Here is a 14,882-nt window from a genome sequence, read left to right as displayed (position 1 = left end):
TCACCCCTGCCAAACTCTAATAAGGGGACTAGATGGACCCTGTGGCACACAGCTAGAATAGGATTATAAAATGCTGAAAACTTGTATCAGTTGAATTATAAGGATTATCTGAAAAAAGCCTATGTGAGCAGAGTTAGGTGGTCTTCTGGAGCCTGGAAAAAGGGAGCTCCTGTGCCATGAAGCATCAATATTCAGTGTTGTCCCAGGAGAGGGGCTGGTAAGATAAATATGCCTATCCCTGCAGCAGAAATGGGAGCTCTAGACAGTCATAGCTCCCTGCTTCTGGCCCCTAAGTTCCCTGGCTCTGACCCCAAGCTCTCCAAGCTTCAAATGATGACTGGCTTCTGGACGAGATTTCCCAAAGGGACACAAGGTGCTGAGGATCCCACTACACAGTCTATTTGGCAGGTACGTTCTTCACTCAAATTAATAAATTGGCATCCTTTTAGAAATTAATTCCTTGTTAATTTTCCAGCCCAATTCCATTTTCAAAAACACTGACTAAATGGGATTTCTGAAATTTGCAAAATTAAGGCACTCAGGACCTCGCTGGCTTCACCAAAGTACTGACCCGAGACTCCTGAGTACTCAGCCGGCCCTGGTTAATGCCACACTCTGGCCTATGCTAAACTCAAGGTATGAGGGGACTAAGTCTAAGGAATGTCTCTGAGAAGACTAGACAAGAAGGATAAGAGATTGTGACATTGGTAGTCAGGCACTACAGAAGGGATTTCCTAATAGTACTGCTCACTTCAAAAGGAATTAACAGTCCGTTCCTGTGTGGTTTTCTGCTACTGCATTATGGTGCCACCTCTTGGATACAAATTGAAAATCTAGCTTTAAAAATTTTTAGTCTCCAGTCACACGCATTAAAAAAATCTGAAGTGGGAGGCCATGATGGGTTCTAAAATTTATATTCTGCTTTAGAGTTAAGGAACTACTTAACCAAATCCCTAGAATCTGTAAGAGGGGGGATGCTGGTAGCCTGCAGCCCAGAAAAGAAGTGCCTCCTCAAGTGAGTTTTTAGCTGTTTGGAATTTTAAACTGTGCAAAGGTGCCACCTACATGCTCTGGTTCTCTCTCCATACCTAGCTGTCAGACAAGTGAGGAATGGCTCACAGGAATCAGGAGTTCAAGTTCCCTGTTTCTGCCTCCAATTGTCAACATATAGTGTAGGCAAAGCAGTGTCTGGCAAGTAGCAGGCACCCAAGTTATTAAATTTATTCTTAAATCATGTTTGCAGGAGTAATTATGTATTAAGGTGGGGAATGATAGATTACAGATGCAGTGCTAGAACATCACCACGACACTAGTCATCAGAGTTGGAAAAGTATCATTCAAACCTTGTTCACGGGCTGCCTGAAAGGCTGGACCCTCAGGACGGCACAGGATGAGAAAGGTCACTTTGTAGACCGTGTAAGTATTCACTTAAAGTTAACAGGGGTAGGCAGGGCTATAGTCATGTTATTAGACAACTGTTATAGGGGTTGGGGATTTTGTGTCCTTGTCCTAGGTCACTGGGCCTGTCTTAATATCCTTGGGGGAAGAATAGGGCCCAGCTGAAGAAAGCTGCATTAACTAAACTTCCACAGCAACTCAAGGTGCCCAGGCCTTAGCTGTGATTGTTATTAATGGGGAACAGCCCTGTGTGGGTCAAGAGAGCATCAGACTGCTAAAGACAACCTCACTTGCTAAGGAAGAAAGGGAAACATGTCCTCAGACACAGCTGCTGAACTAGTTCCTACCTCTGCCAACAGTTTTTTGGTGACAAAGGATGTTCTTTTTAAAAAGATACTGTGTGTTTCTCAAAAGAAGTGATTAGGCAAAAAAGTCCCTGTTAAAATAATGGCCATTTTAAATGAAGTAAATAGATGATTGTGACGGGTATTTGTTGACTCCTATCCAGCATCCATTTCTCTTTCTCTAACTTTTCCCAATTTGTATTCAAGTATCTACCTCTCTCTGCTCACTCCTTTGCTTCCAAGTAGGCTGAGCCCATCCCCAGCTCTAGGATGGGGCTTGATTAGTCTAAAACAATTAGAGTAACTCTTCTCTTTTCTCTAGTCACTGGTTTAGGTAACCTGTGTTATAACATGGCATTCCCTGACAGTAGGGGCTGGTTTAGAAACTGTGTGTGGCCTAATCTGGGCTGAGATACAAGAAGGAGCTGATTGACAGCTTTTGGAAAAGAAATACCACAGCTCTTCTTAGAGGCCTTTTTTTTCTACTGGAGGGGGTGACAGGTGGTCAAGAAGCCTGGAACTGCTGCCTTTTTGCCTCCATGGGGGAAACAGGCCTGAGGATGAAGCTGGCACTGCTGAAGTAAGTCAGGGGAAGGAAAGAAAGTGGGTCCTTTATGACATCACTGAGCTGCTGAGTCAATAACCTCTAAGTAAACCCTGCCTCTGGACTTTCCAGGTATGTGAGCTAATAAATCCCTTTATTGTTTGAGCCAGATGAGTTAGGTTTCTGTTACTTATCAAGGAAAGCATCCTAACAAACGATTCATGTATAAAGCACAAGTAAAATGCCTGTAGAGCACACACCAGAACAATGCTGGAAAAAAGAGAAAAGGTTCTGAAGCCAAGACCACGTAAAACAGAAGCACATTTGCAGGCAATGTGGCATAATGGCTTAGAAGAGAAGGCAGATGGGCATAACCCATGCTCTGCCCTTCATGTTTACTCTGATCTTGGATGAGCCACCTAACTTTGGTTGTCCTTGGTTCCTCTCAACAGAGTAAGCTGAACTAGATGAGTGGCTCCAGTTCTTTTACCATCCGTAATTTTTATTATTGGTCCTTTTTGTGGATTTTATATTTTTAAAGATTTTTGTCTGTCAATAGATTTTTCTCATGTACTTAGACAAAGTACACAACTGCAGATCGGCTCTTCTATCAGCAAAGGTAATCAGGTTAACTTATTCACCTTAACAAATTACTATAATTTGATTGAACATTTAAAAACAAGATATTTATTATTAGCTTTTGAAGTTCAATATAGATATGACTTCTGATAGGTTTTTACAAATACTGAAAATAGCTTCCAGATCTTCTATTTTCTTCTGAGGATCTTAGGAGATTCATAAGAACTACCAGATTTGATGACTGCAGTTACCATCCAAGGAGGAAGAAAATTCAGTGACTTCTCAAAAATGAAAATTAACATTAAATTACAAAAGTCTTTTTTTTTTTTTTTGGCTGCGTCTTGCATGGCTTGCGGAATCTTTAGTTCCCCAACCAGGGATTGAACTGGGGCCCTGGCAGTGAAAGCACCGAGTCTATTCTTATTTACTTTCTAACAAAATGGTCAACAGAATTTTTAAAAAACACAGAAAAAAATTTTGCATTTTACATAATACATAATCATTTTAAAATACAAAGTGACACTATGAAGCAGTGACAGGTCTTCCTCTGTCACTTGTAAACCGGATTAGAAGGCCATCCCCAGAATTCCAGTAGTGCTGTGGAAATAATTTACAATTGGGATAAACTGCATTCAACTGGGAGCCAAGGGATCTAGGTTCTAGTTGCCATCTTGCACCATGTGATCCTGAATACACTCAAATTCTGGACGTCAGAAGCCCCATGACAAAATGAAAGGGGCTGAATCAGGTCATCTTAAATATCCTTTCCAGCTCTGTTATTTTGTAACACCATGAAATCAGAGTAACATGTCCCAAGCTGTTTGGGATCAGGGATTTTAGAACCTAAATTCAACATAACAGTACTTTTAACCTTCATACTTTTTTTGTGTGTCCTGTTCTTATTAAATATATGTGTATTTCCACATTCTGTGTCTTTAAATATATTTTCCTTTTTAACAGTCTTTTCAGCATTAGCAATAAAAGTTTCTCAAGGGTGTACTTTTCATTTCTTGCTTTTATTTCTTTTCAACTTGCTTTTTCAGTTTCTCCAAGATCTCTTCTGGAGTTGTGGAGGCCAAAAGCTTTACCACTTTTTCACGAGATTTACCACCCTGGACCAAAAGGAAAAAACAGTGTCAGGATAACACACTAAACTTTCTAATGCTATTAAGAGGCAGCAGACCTCAGTTGCTGAGGGGTTGTTACAAGTGGGCTGGTGTTTTCCTGACAGCTTAGTGCCCACTTTCTCCTAGCCATTTCTGGTCTAACCAAAGGCTGTCTCTTCGATTCCACCTTACTACAATATTTTTACAACTCTCCAGAGTTTTTAACCTTCATACATCAATTTCAGTAATAATAAAAGCTAGGCATTAAATTTTCAAAATGAATATGGAATCCAGATGTACAATATTCTGGTTTCAAGTAATACTTTTGTTTAAATTATTTTTTAAATTACCAAAACAAATATTGCAATTTTATATAAACTTTGTATAAAAATATTCCAAATGTAAAACAAATTGGTATTCTCTATACCGTTACACATTTCTGAAAATTCCGAACAAAAAGCAACCACATATCCAAGTGCTATGATTCCACAACTGCTTAAGACAACTATAAAAAGGTAAACACCCTTTAAAGAAGGTAAATTTTGAGCAGGTATTTATCTAAATGGGTAGAAGCTGCACAGGTGGAAGAGTGGGGAGTCCCTTTCAGGCAAATGCCAGAGCACGTGCGCTGGAGAAAATCCGAAATGACCTGCCACAGGGGCGACGGTGAGGGAATGGCCTGATCAGATGGACGTTTAGGTACAGCCTACTAACCAATGACTCTGAGTGCCCGCTGGATCCTGGGTAGGAGCTACAGAGTATAGCACTGGAAAACAAGTAGAGCTTTAAGAAGTATAAACACGGGTGGTTCTTACTCCTACAGATTCTATTTCAGTTAAGTCTGGGGTGATGCCCAGGAACCTGTGTTCTAGAAATCATTTCCAGGTGATTTTGATATCCACTCCTAGTGCAAACCCACGGTATTAATGACTTCACATGAGTCCTCTCTCTTTCTAATAAGCTTCTAGTGAGCAAGGATAACACGGGGGACCAGGTATGCTTGATGAACTCACTAATGGAGATGACAAGAGGAACCATTTTAGATTTTTCTAGTATGGTGATGACTTGAGGGAAGAGACAAGCAAGATTAATCTGACAGAGCAGGTACAGGAATGAACTTAGGAGAAAATGCTGGAAATGATGGCAATTAAGGAATACAAGTATAGCGTGTGCACAGTCTGAAGGAGTGAGGCATTAGGAGTGAAGATTAGGAAGAATTCACAGATTTTAGTGATTAAATGATTATGAGCATTAAAAACAACTGGTTTTTCAATTATTTGGAAAAGAAAAAAATTGGTATTTTAAAAGTAATGACTGATGTACTCAGAGATGTTGAGAGAGAGAGAGACCTACCTTATCCAAAACCACATCACTCTTCCTGAGTTCTAAGACTTTGGAAAGATACCAACAAAGCTCAGCGTTCGCCTCTCCTTCTGTCGGAGGTGCTGCAATAGCTACACTCACAGCCTCGGCCGTCAAGTCTGGAATGAAAACAGTGTGGACCTGATCCTCATGGAGTTCTTTTTCTTCACGCAGTGAGCATATTTTGTAAAAGTGTTTGCATTTGTCTGGCATGTTGTAGGTTTTCAATTAATAACTGCTGAATGAAGAATGATTAATCACAGTTAAGGGAACATAAACATAAATATGCCTCTACCATTACAGAAATCCAGAGAAGAAAGCTGATTTTTACCCCACCCCACCCCACCCTGCTGACCAAAATGGGCCTACAGAGTCCTGGGCAATAACCTGGATTTAGGAGCTGGAAACTGCACTTGGTCTAACAGGAAGAGCCCAGGCAGGGAGTCAGCGGAGCTGGGCTTTAGCCCCGCAATGTCACCGAGGAAGTGGATTAACCAGGCAGCTCACGAAACTGTAGAGGGTTGTTTGGGGTCTCCTCATCAGGAAAATGGGAGCACTGGATTAGATTCACCTCTTATGTGAAATGTCTCTTTGATATTTTTTAAATGTAGTATTTAGGGCTTCCCTGGTGGTGCAGTGGTTGAGAGTCCGCCTGCCGATGCAGGGGACACGGGTTCGTGCCCCGGTCTGGGAGGATCCCACATGCCACGGAGCGGCTGGGCCTGTGAGCCATGGCCGCTGAGCCTGCACGTCCGGAGCCTGTGCTCCGCAACGGGAGCGGCCACAACAGGGAGAGGCCCGCGTACCGCAAAAAAAAAAAAAAAAGTAGTATTTAGTTAGCATCTACACAGCGCTTACATACACTAATTTTAAGGACATACAAACATGTTTTAAGGGCTTTACAAATATTAACCTGTTTATTCCTATAATTTTATGAAGATATTAATACCTTTATTATCTCCATTTTACAAACGAGGAAATTGGAACCGAGAAGTAATGTGTCCAAGGTCACATGGCTAGAAAGTGGCATTGTGATTCACAAATAAATTTGAATTCATGCTTTGAAATCCAGGGACAATGAACACTGCTTTTTGAAGAGTGGTCCAGACTCCCTCATCAATACAGCCTTTATAAAGAGCAACGTGTCTGCAATCCTCCACTGTTATTTCTGAGAGAGAAGTATACACTCAAAGCAGTTTGCAAATGAGCTTGAGCTGGTCCTGCATCTGGGGTTACTTGGGCATTTCCACACGCTTAACATCTTGCCTGTGTAAACACGGCTACAGAATCCACAGGAATGAGATGGTAGAACAACCTTCCTCCTAGCCTGTCACTGATTCTATGATGCACAGTTTTTCACATTTTAATATCTTTGAAACCTTGATGTATCTTATAATAAATGGAAAAGAAAGTGTTTAGTTGATGTGGATTTTGTCTTACTGGTACATAAAGTACTTCTGCACCTTATAGATAGATGATGGCCAGTTAGATCTGATGAAACATGGTATTCCAACAGCAGTGTCCACAGTGACTACTTAGAAAATGCTGGCCAAGGAGGGTACAGCCAACAAATAGCCAAGCTAACATGGCCATCAACACAAGCCGGGCCTAGCACCCCAATTTTGAGGTCTTGTTTTAAAAATATTTTAAAAATTGGAATACAGTGCTTTAGCTTTAGTGGGTGAAAAAGACCGTCAAGATAACTCAGATCAAACTTTTTTCCCAGTCAGAAGCCTCCCCACCCCACCCAATCTCTCCTGAAGCCCCAGCATTTAAAACAAATGTAAACAGCTACTCAGGAGTCCTGTCTGCCAACCTCCCCTTTGCCCACCGCAGATTCTTGAGGCACCTTTTGGACTCCAGGGAATAGCTTAAAAGCTTCTAACTATCTCATCTGACAGATGAAAGAACTGGGCCCAGGAATATCTTGTAGAGTTTTGATTTGAAATAAGCTCACACAGGTGTTGATGATCAGGTTCACAGATCTGAGGTTTTCTCTCCCTCCTTGGACCAATGGTCATTTAAAAAATCAACCAAAACATCTTTCTCTGGCCAATGTTTCCACTTTTGGAATAGGACAAACTAAGAATCATCTAGGCTACACGTTTCTATCTATGTTCTTTCTAAAATACCTTTTTAAATTTTGAGGTATAATTGACACATAACAGGTGTACAACATAACGATTCGCAGTTTGTATTTTGAATTGATCACCACAGTAAATACTGGTTCATAAAATACCATATTAAAAAGGACAATACACAGTGGTTTTTTCATCTAACTTGGTATGCTTTAAATACGGTATATTTGGATTTAAACACTAGATTACACCTTTACATTAGAATCCAGAATTTAAAAATGGAGAAACCTCTAACTGCAGGTGTGAAAAATATACTTGATCACACAGGATGAACTTCCAGCAAGCCAAGGCAAAGGGAGGATGGAGAGGAGACAAGTGGTTCATACAAGATTCCCTCCCCAGTGGCCAGGTATACCTGTCACAGCATTTTGTTTGGAACCAGGTTTGGCATGGACGGCTATGGTGACACAACCTTTGGGATCAACTGCCACAGGACCTGAGGGAGGAACTGGTCTCTTTGCTTCCTTGCTCTGGCTTTTACCCTAAAACGACAACAACAGTCACACTACAACTTTACGGTTACAAAATACTTTCCCACACATTTGATCTTTCCATGATTCCTTTTCACCCTTAACCAAGACAAACTAGGCTAATGGGTCACGTCCAGGGAGTTCTGGCCACCCAGAATGGTCTTCCAGCAGCCTTCATGGCTCAAATCAATTCTTTCACGACGCCTTCCCATCAACCCCACAAAGTGCTTTTTTTCCTGCCTTGGAAGACCTGACTTAGAACTGGTTCCTGCTGTCGGCTTTGTATTTCCCATTCCTCAGGGAGCACCGATTATTCATTATTCATCTTTGTATCTCAAGCAGCACAAGTGAACAAACGTTTGTGAACAACCATGGCTGGACGGTGTATATCCATGTGTTCTGGGGGGAAGGGGAGGAGGAAGGAACAACAGTGGTATTTAAAGGACTACTGTGTGCCAGAAGCTGTATTCGGAACTTTCCATTGAACAAACATGAACTGCGCACCAAGGCAGTATGTAGGCAAACGAGATGTAAAGATGAGTAAGGACACATGGAGCTCAAGGAGCTAGGACTGCAGCGAGAGAGAAAGAACAAATAATCACTCTAATACACCGTGCTAGGAGCGCCGACCACACACGCACAGGGCATCACGGCGCAGAGAAAGGGAAGGCAGTCCCGCCTTGGGACACTGGGGAAGCTCCCGGCAGGAGGCAGTCTTAGAGCCGGGTCTTAGGAACCGATTGGAGTCAGCCCTGCAGAGACGGTGGAAGGGAAGTGTGGGAGTGGTGCATTCTTGATGGAGGGGTGCGAAGACCAGCCAAGGGAAGGAAACAGAACGCTAACTAGAGCCTCCCAGGGAAGCACAGGCCGCACGGCGCTGCCGGAACACGAAGCGCGAGCCTGGAAGTGTGGGAGCGAGGCCGGCGGGGTCGACAGCCACAGCTCAGGAACAGCCTCGCGCGCCGCCGGCCCGGGCCCTCCGACTTCCCCGGTGGGCGGCAGCGCAGCCGAGAAAGACGGGGAGCGGGAGGCCCGAAACTCAGAGACAACAAGCAGTTGGCGGAGCTTCTACCCACCCACGGGTCCCGCTTCTCTCCCGCGCTCCTCAACCAGCATTCCTGCGGCCCACCCTCCCACTGCCAAGGGACTTGCCACTGGCCTTGTTCACTGCACCAGCTTTCTTAGGCATCTCGGTGCCCACAGGGAGCCGGGCAGCAGCGCGAGCACCAGGTCCCGTCCCCAGCTGTCTCACCCCGCAGCCGAGCCGCAGCATCCACGCCAAGGAGGCGGCAGGAAAGGCGGCCCGACGCCGGAAGAGCCCTCTGCACCTGCGCACGCAGCGGGCGGGAGCGGCTTCTCTGGCCTGCGCCTCTGCTGTGGCACGAGGGCGACACCTTCCGGCTGGCGGGAGCAAGACCCCTCGTTCTTCCCGGACCTACGCGGGACCCTCGCCACCTAGAAAAGCGGCTCAGGAGACCGAGAGATGGGGAGCTGGGCTCTGGTCGAGTCGTGACCACCCCCCAACCCCCTCTGGTCTTGTTTCCTCATGGGAAGAAAGGATTGGAGTGAGCGGCAAAGAGCGCACAGGGCCAGGTGTCTTCTCGCTGCTGCAGCCAACCAGCAGGTGCAGAGCCCCACGCTTCTTCCTATGGCCCTTAAGTGGATGTAGAGTATCCTGCTGCTTTAGCCTTTGGGTACCTTCCGTGTACTGATGGAGCATCTACCTTGTGCCAGGCGCTGAGGATGCCACAATGTAAAAGGAGAGGAAATATATTCTGATGTGCGAAGTGGCAAAAGATGAAACTGAAGAAGGCGGAGGCAAGATCAGAGTCATTGAAGGGTTTGAAGCAAAGGGTTGGTAGAGTCACATTTGTTGTGATTAGAAAGATCACTGGCTGCAATGTGGCCAATAGAGGAATAGAGGTAGGGAGACCTCCCTCTTAAATGGAAGATGGTAGCCTGAACCAGAGTAGTAGCAGTGGGAATGGAGAACTGACAGCTGATCATTTCAAGCATACTCAAGAACTAGAATGATCGGAGCTTGGGGAATGACTGGATGTGGGAATGAGAGTGAAGAGTCAGGGAAGATGCCCAGGTTTGGGGCCCGAGGAGCAGGTTTGGGAGTCTGAGGTGAGTTGTTCAGTCCGGGACATAATGAGTTTGAGATAGCTGTGGGACACTAAGTAGAAATATTAAGGGGGTAACTGAATGTCTGTAACTGAAGCTTGAGAGATCTGGACTGATGATGGATTCTGGAGCCCTCTGAAAATAGATGGTAATTGAAGCCATGCACGTGGATGAGATAAAGACTCAGAGAGTGTGCAGAGCATGAGGGCCCAGGACAGAACCCTAAGAAAATGTAAAGAGAAGGCACCAAATGACATTGGCCAGATGTAGGAGTACGTAGCAGCCAAGAAAGGGTACTTCAAGAGGGAGTAGGCAACAGGGAGTAGTGCCACAGAGAAGGCATGTAAAACAGGAATGAGCGGTGTTAGTGACCTAGGTGCTAGCAGTTTCAGTGCAGAAGAGGAAAGAGATAGTATGTGTAGAAAATAATTCGATTTCACTGTGAAGGAGTAACTGGTATTGGAGGAGCACATGACGTTAAGATGTTTTTTCTTTTTTAAACTGGAATAAGAATTAACCACATTTGAATATTCATAGGAATAAGCCAAGAAAGGAGACCTTACAACAGAGGGAGGAGGTGGGGTTCTGAGCACAGGTGGAGACTGACCTGTCTACAAGAAGCCTTACTCAGACACCCCTTCCTTCACAAGAGAAGGAAAAGTTTAGGTGCACATGTAGCTGTGTGTATAGGTTTGATGCGAAGAGCTGGAGTTCTTTCATTAGCTGAAGGAGAGGAGGTGTTGAAGGTGTGAGAAGAGTGGAACAGATTTAAATACTCTGGAGAATGTCAAAGAGCTAACTGTTGAAACTCACTCTGCAACACTGATGGTCTAGCTGAACTTGGAGACCATGAAATCATGACCCCAGTCTTGTACAGTTATATCGTTTTGAAATGCCTGGACCCAGCAGCCAGGAAGTTGAAGATAAGGCAGACAACTGGTTTCATTCAGGTGGGTATGAGAGGGTTGAGGGTTACTGAAATGGTTAATGGTGATCAAAGATCAAAAGTGGAGAAGCAAAAAACCCAAAAGGTTGAAGGTGGAGTCTACTAGAGTAGGGAAGGAAGAGGGTTGACAGAAAGGACGGAGAGGTCAAGGGAACGGCAGTCTTGAGGTGCAAGGACACATGTATGGGAGTGTGTGTGAGAGCTTAAGAGGCATCGAAGGTTGTGGTCAGAGAGTGTAATGTCTGAACTTACCATTTCAGAGGTAGTGCGAGTCCATATGACAAGTTACATGGTGTGGTCATGAGCAGGAGTGATTGACATGAAATGGTGAAGGTTACTGGAGGTTAGGAAGAAAATGGAAAGCTAGGTTTGGCTGGGTTGTCCACCCACTTGGATACTGAGGCCACTCAGTGTGAAGGCTTTGGTAGAAGAAAGTGAACCAGGTGTTAAACCAAAGCCATATTTTCTTTGTTTGAAATCAGTTAAGAATTGGGGCACAAAAGCTGAGTCAGCATTATATAGAATTAGTTTGGGGTGAAGTCATGACAGCCTCAGTTAAAGCTTTGACAGTTTAGATGGAAATAAAGGGGCCACTTGCAATCGTGGATTATTACGTTATCTGGCAGTTGACTAGATGAGCGAAGGCAGAGAGAGGGAAGAGGTGCCCTCCAAGGACCATTCAGGCTTTCCCAAAGGTCACTCAGGAGTGGGGGGTGGAGAAGGGGGAGGGGAAAAGCCATCAGCTCCATTTGCCACCCAAACTGTACATCTGTTGTTGCTTCTGCCCCGAATCTTTGCCTCTGGAAAGATTTGGAAAAAATATTGCCCAATGGTTAAAAAAAAAAAAAAAAATAGGGGCTATGATCCAAATGGCAGAAAACCCATTATAAATGTTTATACTGGTTCCTATTTTCTTTTACGTTTCTTTCAGGTTTTAGTAAAGTTCAATTTAGAAATTCAATCTTATCTTAGCCTTTGCCAATGGAGAAGATGGATTTTTTAAGTGTGCAAACTCGGCAAAAGACTAAATGAGCCATGTAGCTCTTGGGGCTGGGATTACTATAGCACTGTCCTCTCTTATGAATGATGCATTGTCTAATTCAAGGGACAATTTTCAGGTTTTGAATCTGGATAACTAGAACAGGGAAGCAAAAAGGAGGAGACTGTTTGAAGGAGACAGGACTTGAAAGGGAACAATGTTTTGTCTAAAACGTATTGCATTTAACATACTGCATTTGAAGACCTGGCTCTCTCTAATGCCCTATAAAGTTGTCTGTTCCCCGATAAATTTTTTTCTTGCAAATTAAAAGTACTACTTATGTGGGCCTTAAAGAAGCAACACTTTGGGGGCTTCCCCGGTCCGGGAAGATCCCACATGCCGCGGAGCGGCTGGACCCGTGAGCCATGGCCGCTGAGCCTGCGCGTCCGGAGCCTGTGCTCTGCAACGGGAGAGGCCACAACAGTGAGAGGCCTGCGTACCACAAAAAAAAAAAAAAAAAAAAAAAAAGAACACTTTGCTAATGCAAACAAATAATCACAATTTGTTGGGTAGATACTGGAGTAATCACTCTTTTAAAAAATAGAAATTGCTTATATTCTACAGTAAACACAGATTAGCCAAGTACCTTTTTGGGTCTCACTATAAGGTTTGAGAACGGTGGCATTTTGGGACCCAGCAAAATATTATTTTCCCGCTTTGTAGCTTGGGAGATAGATCTGGGTTTAAATTCTGCTTCCAACCACTTTACCTTTTAAAACATGAATTTCCTGGCCTGTGAAATGGGTATTATCATAGTACTTCCCTCACACTGATGTTGTGAGAAGCAAATGAGAACGTGTGTAAAGTGCTCAGTGCAGAGCCTGGTACCCAGGAGTCACTCAGGTAGCTCTATTAATAAACGATGGCGAGATGGTCCTTACACTATATCAGAGTAAATAACAAGCACAGTTTCCTTTCTCTCACCTACTGAGAGTAGAACAGGGGAGAAAAACCTGAGACTGAAAGAAACTGATGAAGCAGCAGACGACAACAGTTGTTGCTGCTATAGTTGCTTTAAGGCAACAGTAAGGCATTCTTACTATGGGTTGCATTACTTCCATAAATTAAAAATAAGGTTCAACCTCAATTAATTAGAAGCTTTGTTCCAAAATGGTGTCTTACACTCAACTTTTAGAAAAGACAAATGACAAAAAAATAAAGTACAATAGATATTTATTTTTAAAAAATTCCAGGGGACGTCCCATGTCAGTAAATGGTTCCATTTCTTGTCCCTTGTATGACTACCTTCAGTTACATGAGACCTCTGCCACCACCACACCTCACTACCTTCTTGAAAATATCAAATACTACTTTAGATGGAAAATTTTTTATCCTAATTACCATTTAGAAATAATTCTTAAGTTGATACTTAAAAGAATTGATTTCTACACATCTTCCACAACTATTTGATATAGCTTAATCACACATATATTTTTAATGAGATAATCATTTTGAAGGGAAAGAAGAAGAATTCTATATAAAAATTTTGCTTTATAAAAGTGTATAAATGTCATTCTGCCAATATACTTCCTATCCCCTCCTTAGGCAGCTGTACCTCTGACAGTGAGGTCATGAATGTTAAAACGTATTTTATTTCTTGGATAGGACTGTGTAGGTGACAGAAAGTATACTTTTCAGGAGTGATTCTGTTAGATATCTTTAAAGTTTCAAAGCAGCTGTTAGAGATGTTAGTATTTCATTCCAGTTCTTGCTGTGTAAGATTATCGCCACAGAGCTGAACTGATGTCTGTTTACTCCGCCACCATCAGCACCACCGCCACCATCTCCATCTTGGGAATTCTCGACCGCACCCCCCGCAGAGAGAGACACGTACAGTGGTGCAGCTTAGTGATACAGAAGCCAGTCTCGGAGTACACCTTTGGATCCTTTGTTTATATCACATTATTGTGAATTCGCACAAATTTCATTTATCGTTTAAAACTGTACTAGGTAACATATATATATTATAAAATATCCTTTTCTGTAAATGCACTGAAGATTTTCTTTGGCATTTGTTAAGCCTATTTCTAGCAATATTGCAAATGCTAACCACCAGATAGTTAGAAACTCCAAAGATGAGGTCAGTTTTCTTCATTTTCTGAAATTAGTTATTTGAGTTAATAGGAATTCTGTAGGAATACTGACCCACCTCATCTTATGTAACCTTCAAAAGTTAAAACAGGAAAAAAACCAAACCAGCTATATAAAACAAGAATCTTTCAGTTATAAAACTGCTGAAAGATCATGAGTCAGCTAATCTATGAAATTATGCAAGATAAATAGCTGTTTTTTTTTTAAACAATTAAACCGGTTCTTTTTCCCCCTAAGGTTACAAGAAAATGGAAAATCTCCCTTTAAATCATGCAGAGATTTAAGTCAACACTTATCTATCTTTTCTAAGAAACTAAAATGTCTCTTATCTTACAGTTATATTCTGTGGCCAGTTTTTTATGCCTCTGAGACTAGACTGTATGGTACTATTTAGCCATTATGTATTATAATGCTGAATTATGTATAAAATATTATTTCTGGTATTTGTCCATCTTCTATTGAAGTGCCATTATTATTGCCAGGGGAACTAAAAAAGAAAAAAACAGTCTTGCTAGCAGTAGGTGTTTCATGCACTACCTTCTTCAGTCCTTTTGTGCCGTAGTGGGAATCTGGGCCCTAAATGAGAACAAAAGGTTCATTAGTAATTTTCGTTTAATAAGCAATTTAATGTGCTATTTTAATTATATTACCGATCTACTGTATTTCGTTATAGCTCTTGTATAAAAATTTATGCCAAGTCATTTAAGGAAAAATGTAGTTTTTGCTACAAGCTAATTA

At 42.6% G+C, this 14,882-nt stretch overlaps 2 protein-coding genes across 4 annotated transcripts in view; both read right to left on the bottom strand.

Moving 5' to 3' along the window:
- Positions 1–3,744: 3,744 nt before the first annotated feature.
- On the bottom strand, positions 3,745–9,238 carry CUNH15orf40 (chromosome unknown C15orf40 homolog). Of its 2 annotated transcripts, none has more exons than XM_029238895.1 (4): positions 9,194–9,238; positions 7,827–7,953; positions 5,325–5,452; positions 3,745–3,977 (listed from the first exon to the last, which is right to left on the bottom strand). In XM_029238895.1, exons 1-4 carry the CDS (start codon positions 9,212–9,214, stop codon positions 3,882–3,884), a joined length of 372 nt encoding a protein of 123 aa, XP_029094728.1. In that variant the 5' UTR covers positions 9,215–9,238; the 3' UTR covers positions 3,745–3,881. The 2 variants fall into 2 exon arrangements, with proteins under 2 accessions (XP_029094728.1, XP_029094727.1); XM_029238894.1 differs by having other exon boundaries at positions 9,101–9,237.
- A 3,971-nt stretch (positions 9,239–13,209) lies between these two features.
- The window catches only part of BTBD1 (BTB domain containing 1), a 44,704-nt gene continuing 43,031 nt past the window's right edge, over positions 13,210–14,882 (bottom strand). For both annotated transcript variants that reach the window (XM_029237938.1, XM_029237939.1), the window contains exon 8: positions 13,210–14,720. In XM_029237938.1, coding sequence (XP_029093771.1) covers positions 14,562–14,720 — 159 coding nt within the window. In that variant the 3' untranslated portion in view covers positions 13,210–14,561. The remainder of the gene's footprint in view (positions 14,721–14,882) is intronic.

Source organism: Monodon monoceros, unplaced genomic scaffold, assembly GCF_005190385.1.
Source record: "Monodon monoceros isolate NGI ecotype Baffin Bay Population unplaced genomic scaffold, NGI_Narwhal_1 Super_Scaffold_21, whole genome shotgun sequence".
Lineage (NCBI taxonomy): Eukaryota > Metazoa > Chordata > Mammalia > Artiodactyla > Monodontidae > Monodon > Monodon monoceros.
Note: the sequence above shows the minus strand (reverse complement) of the source record. Positions and strands in the feature narration are given on the sequence as shown.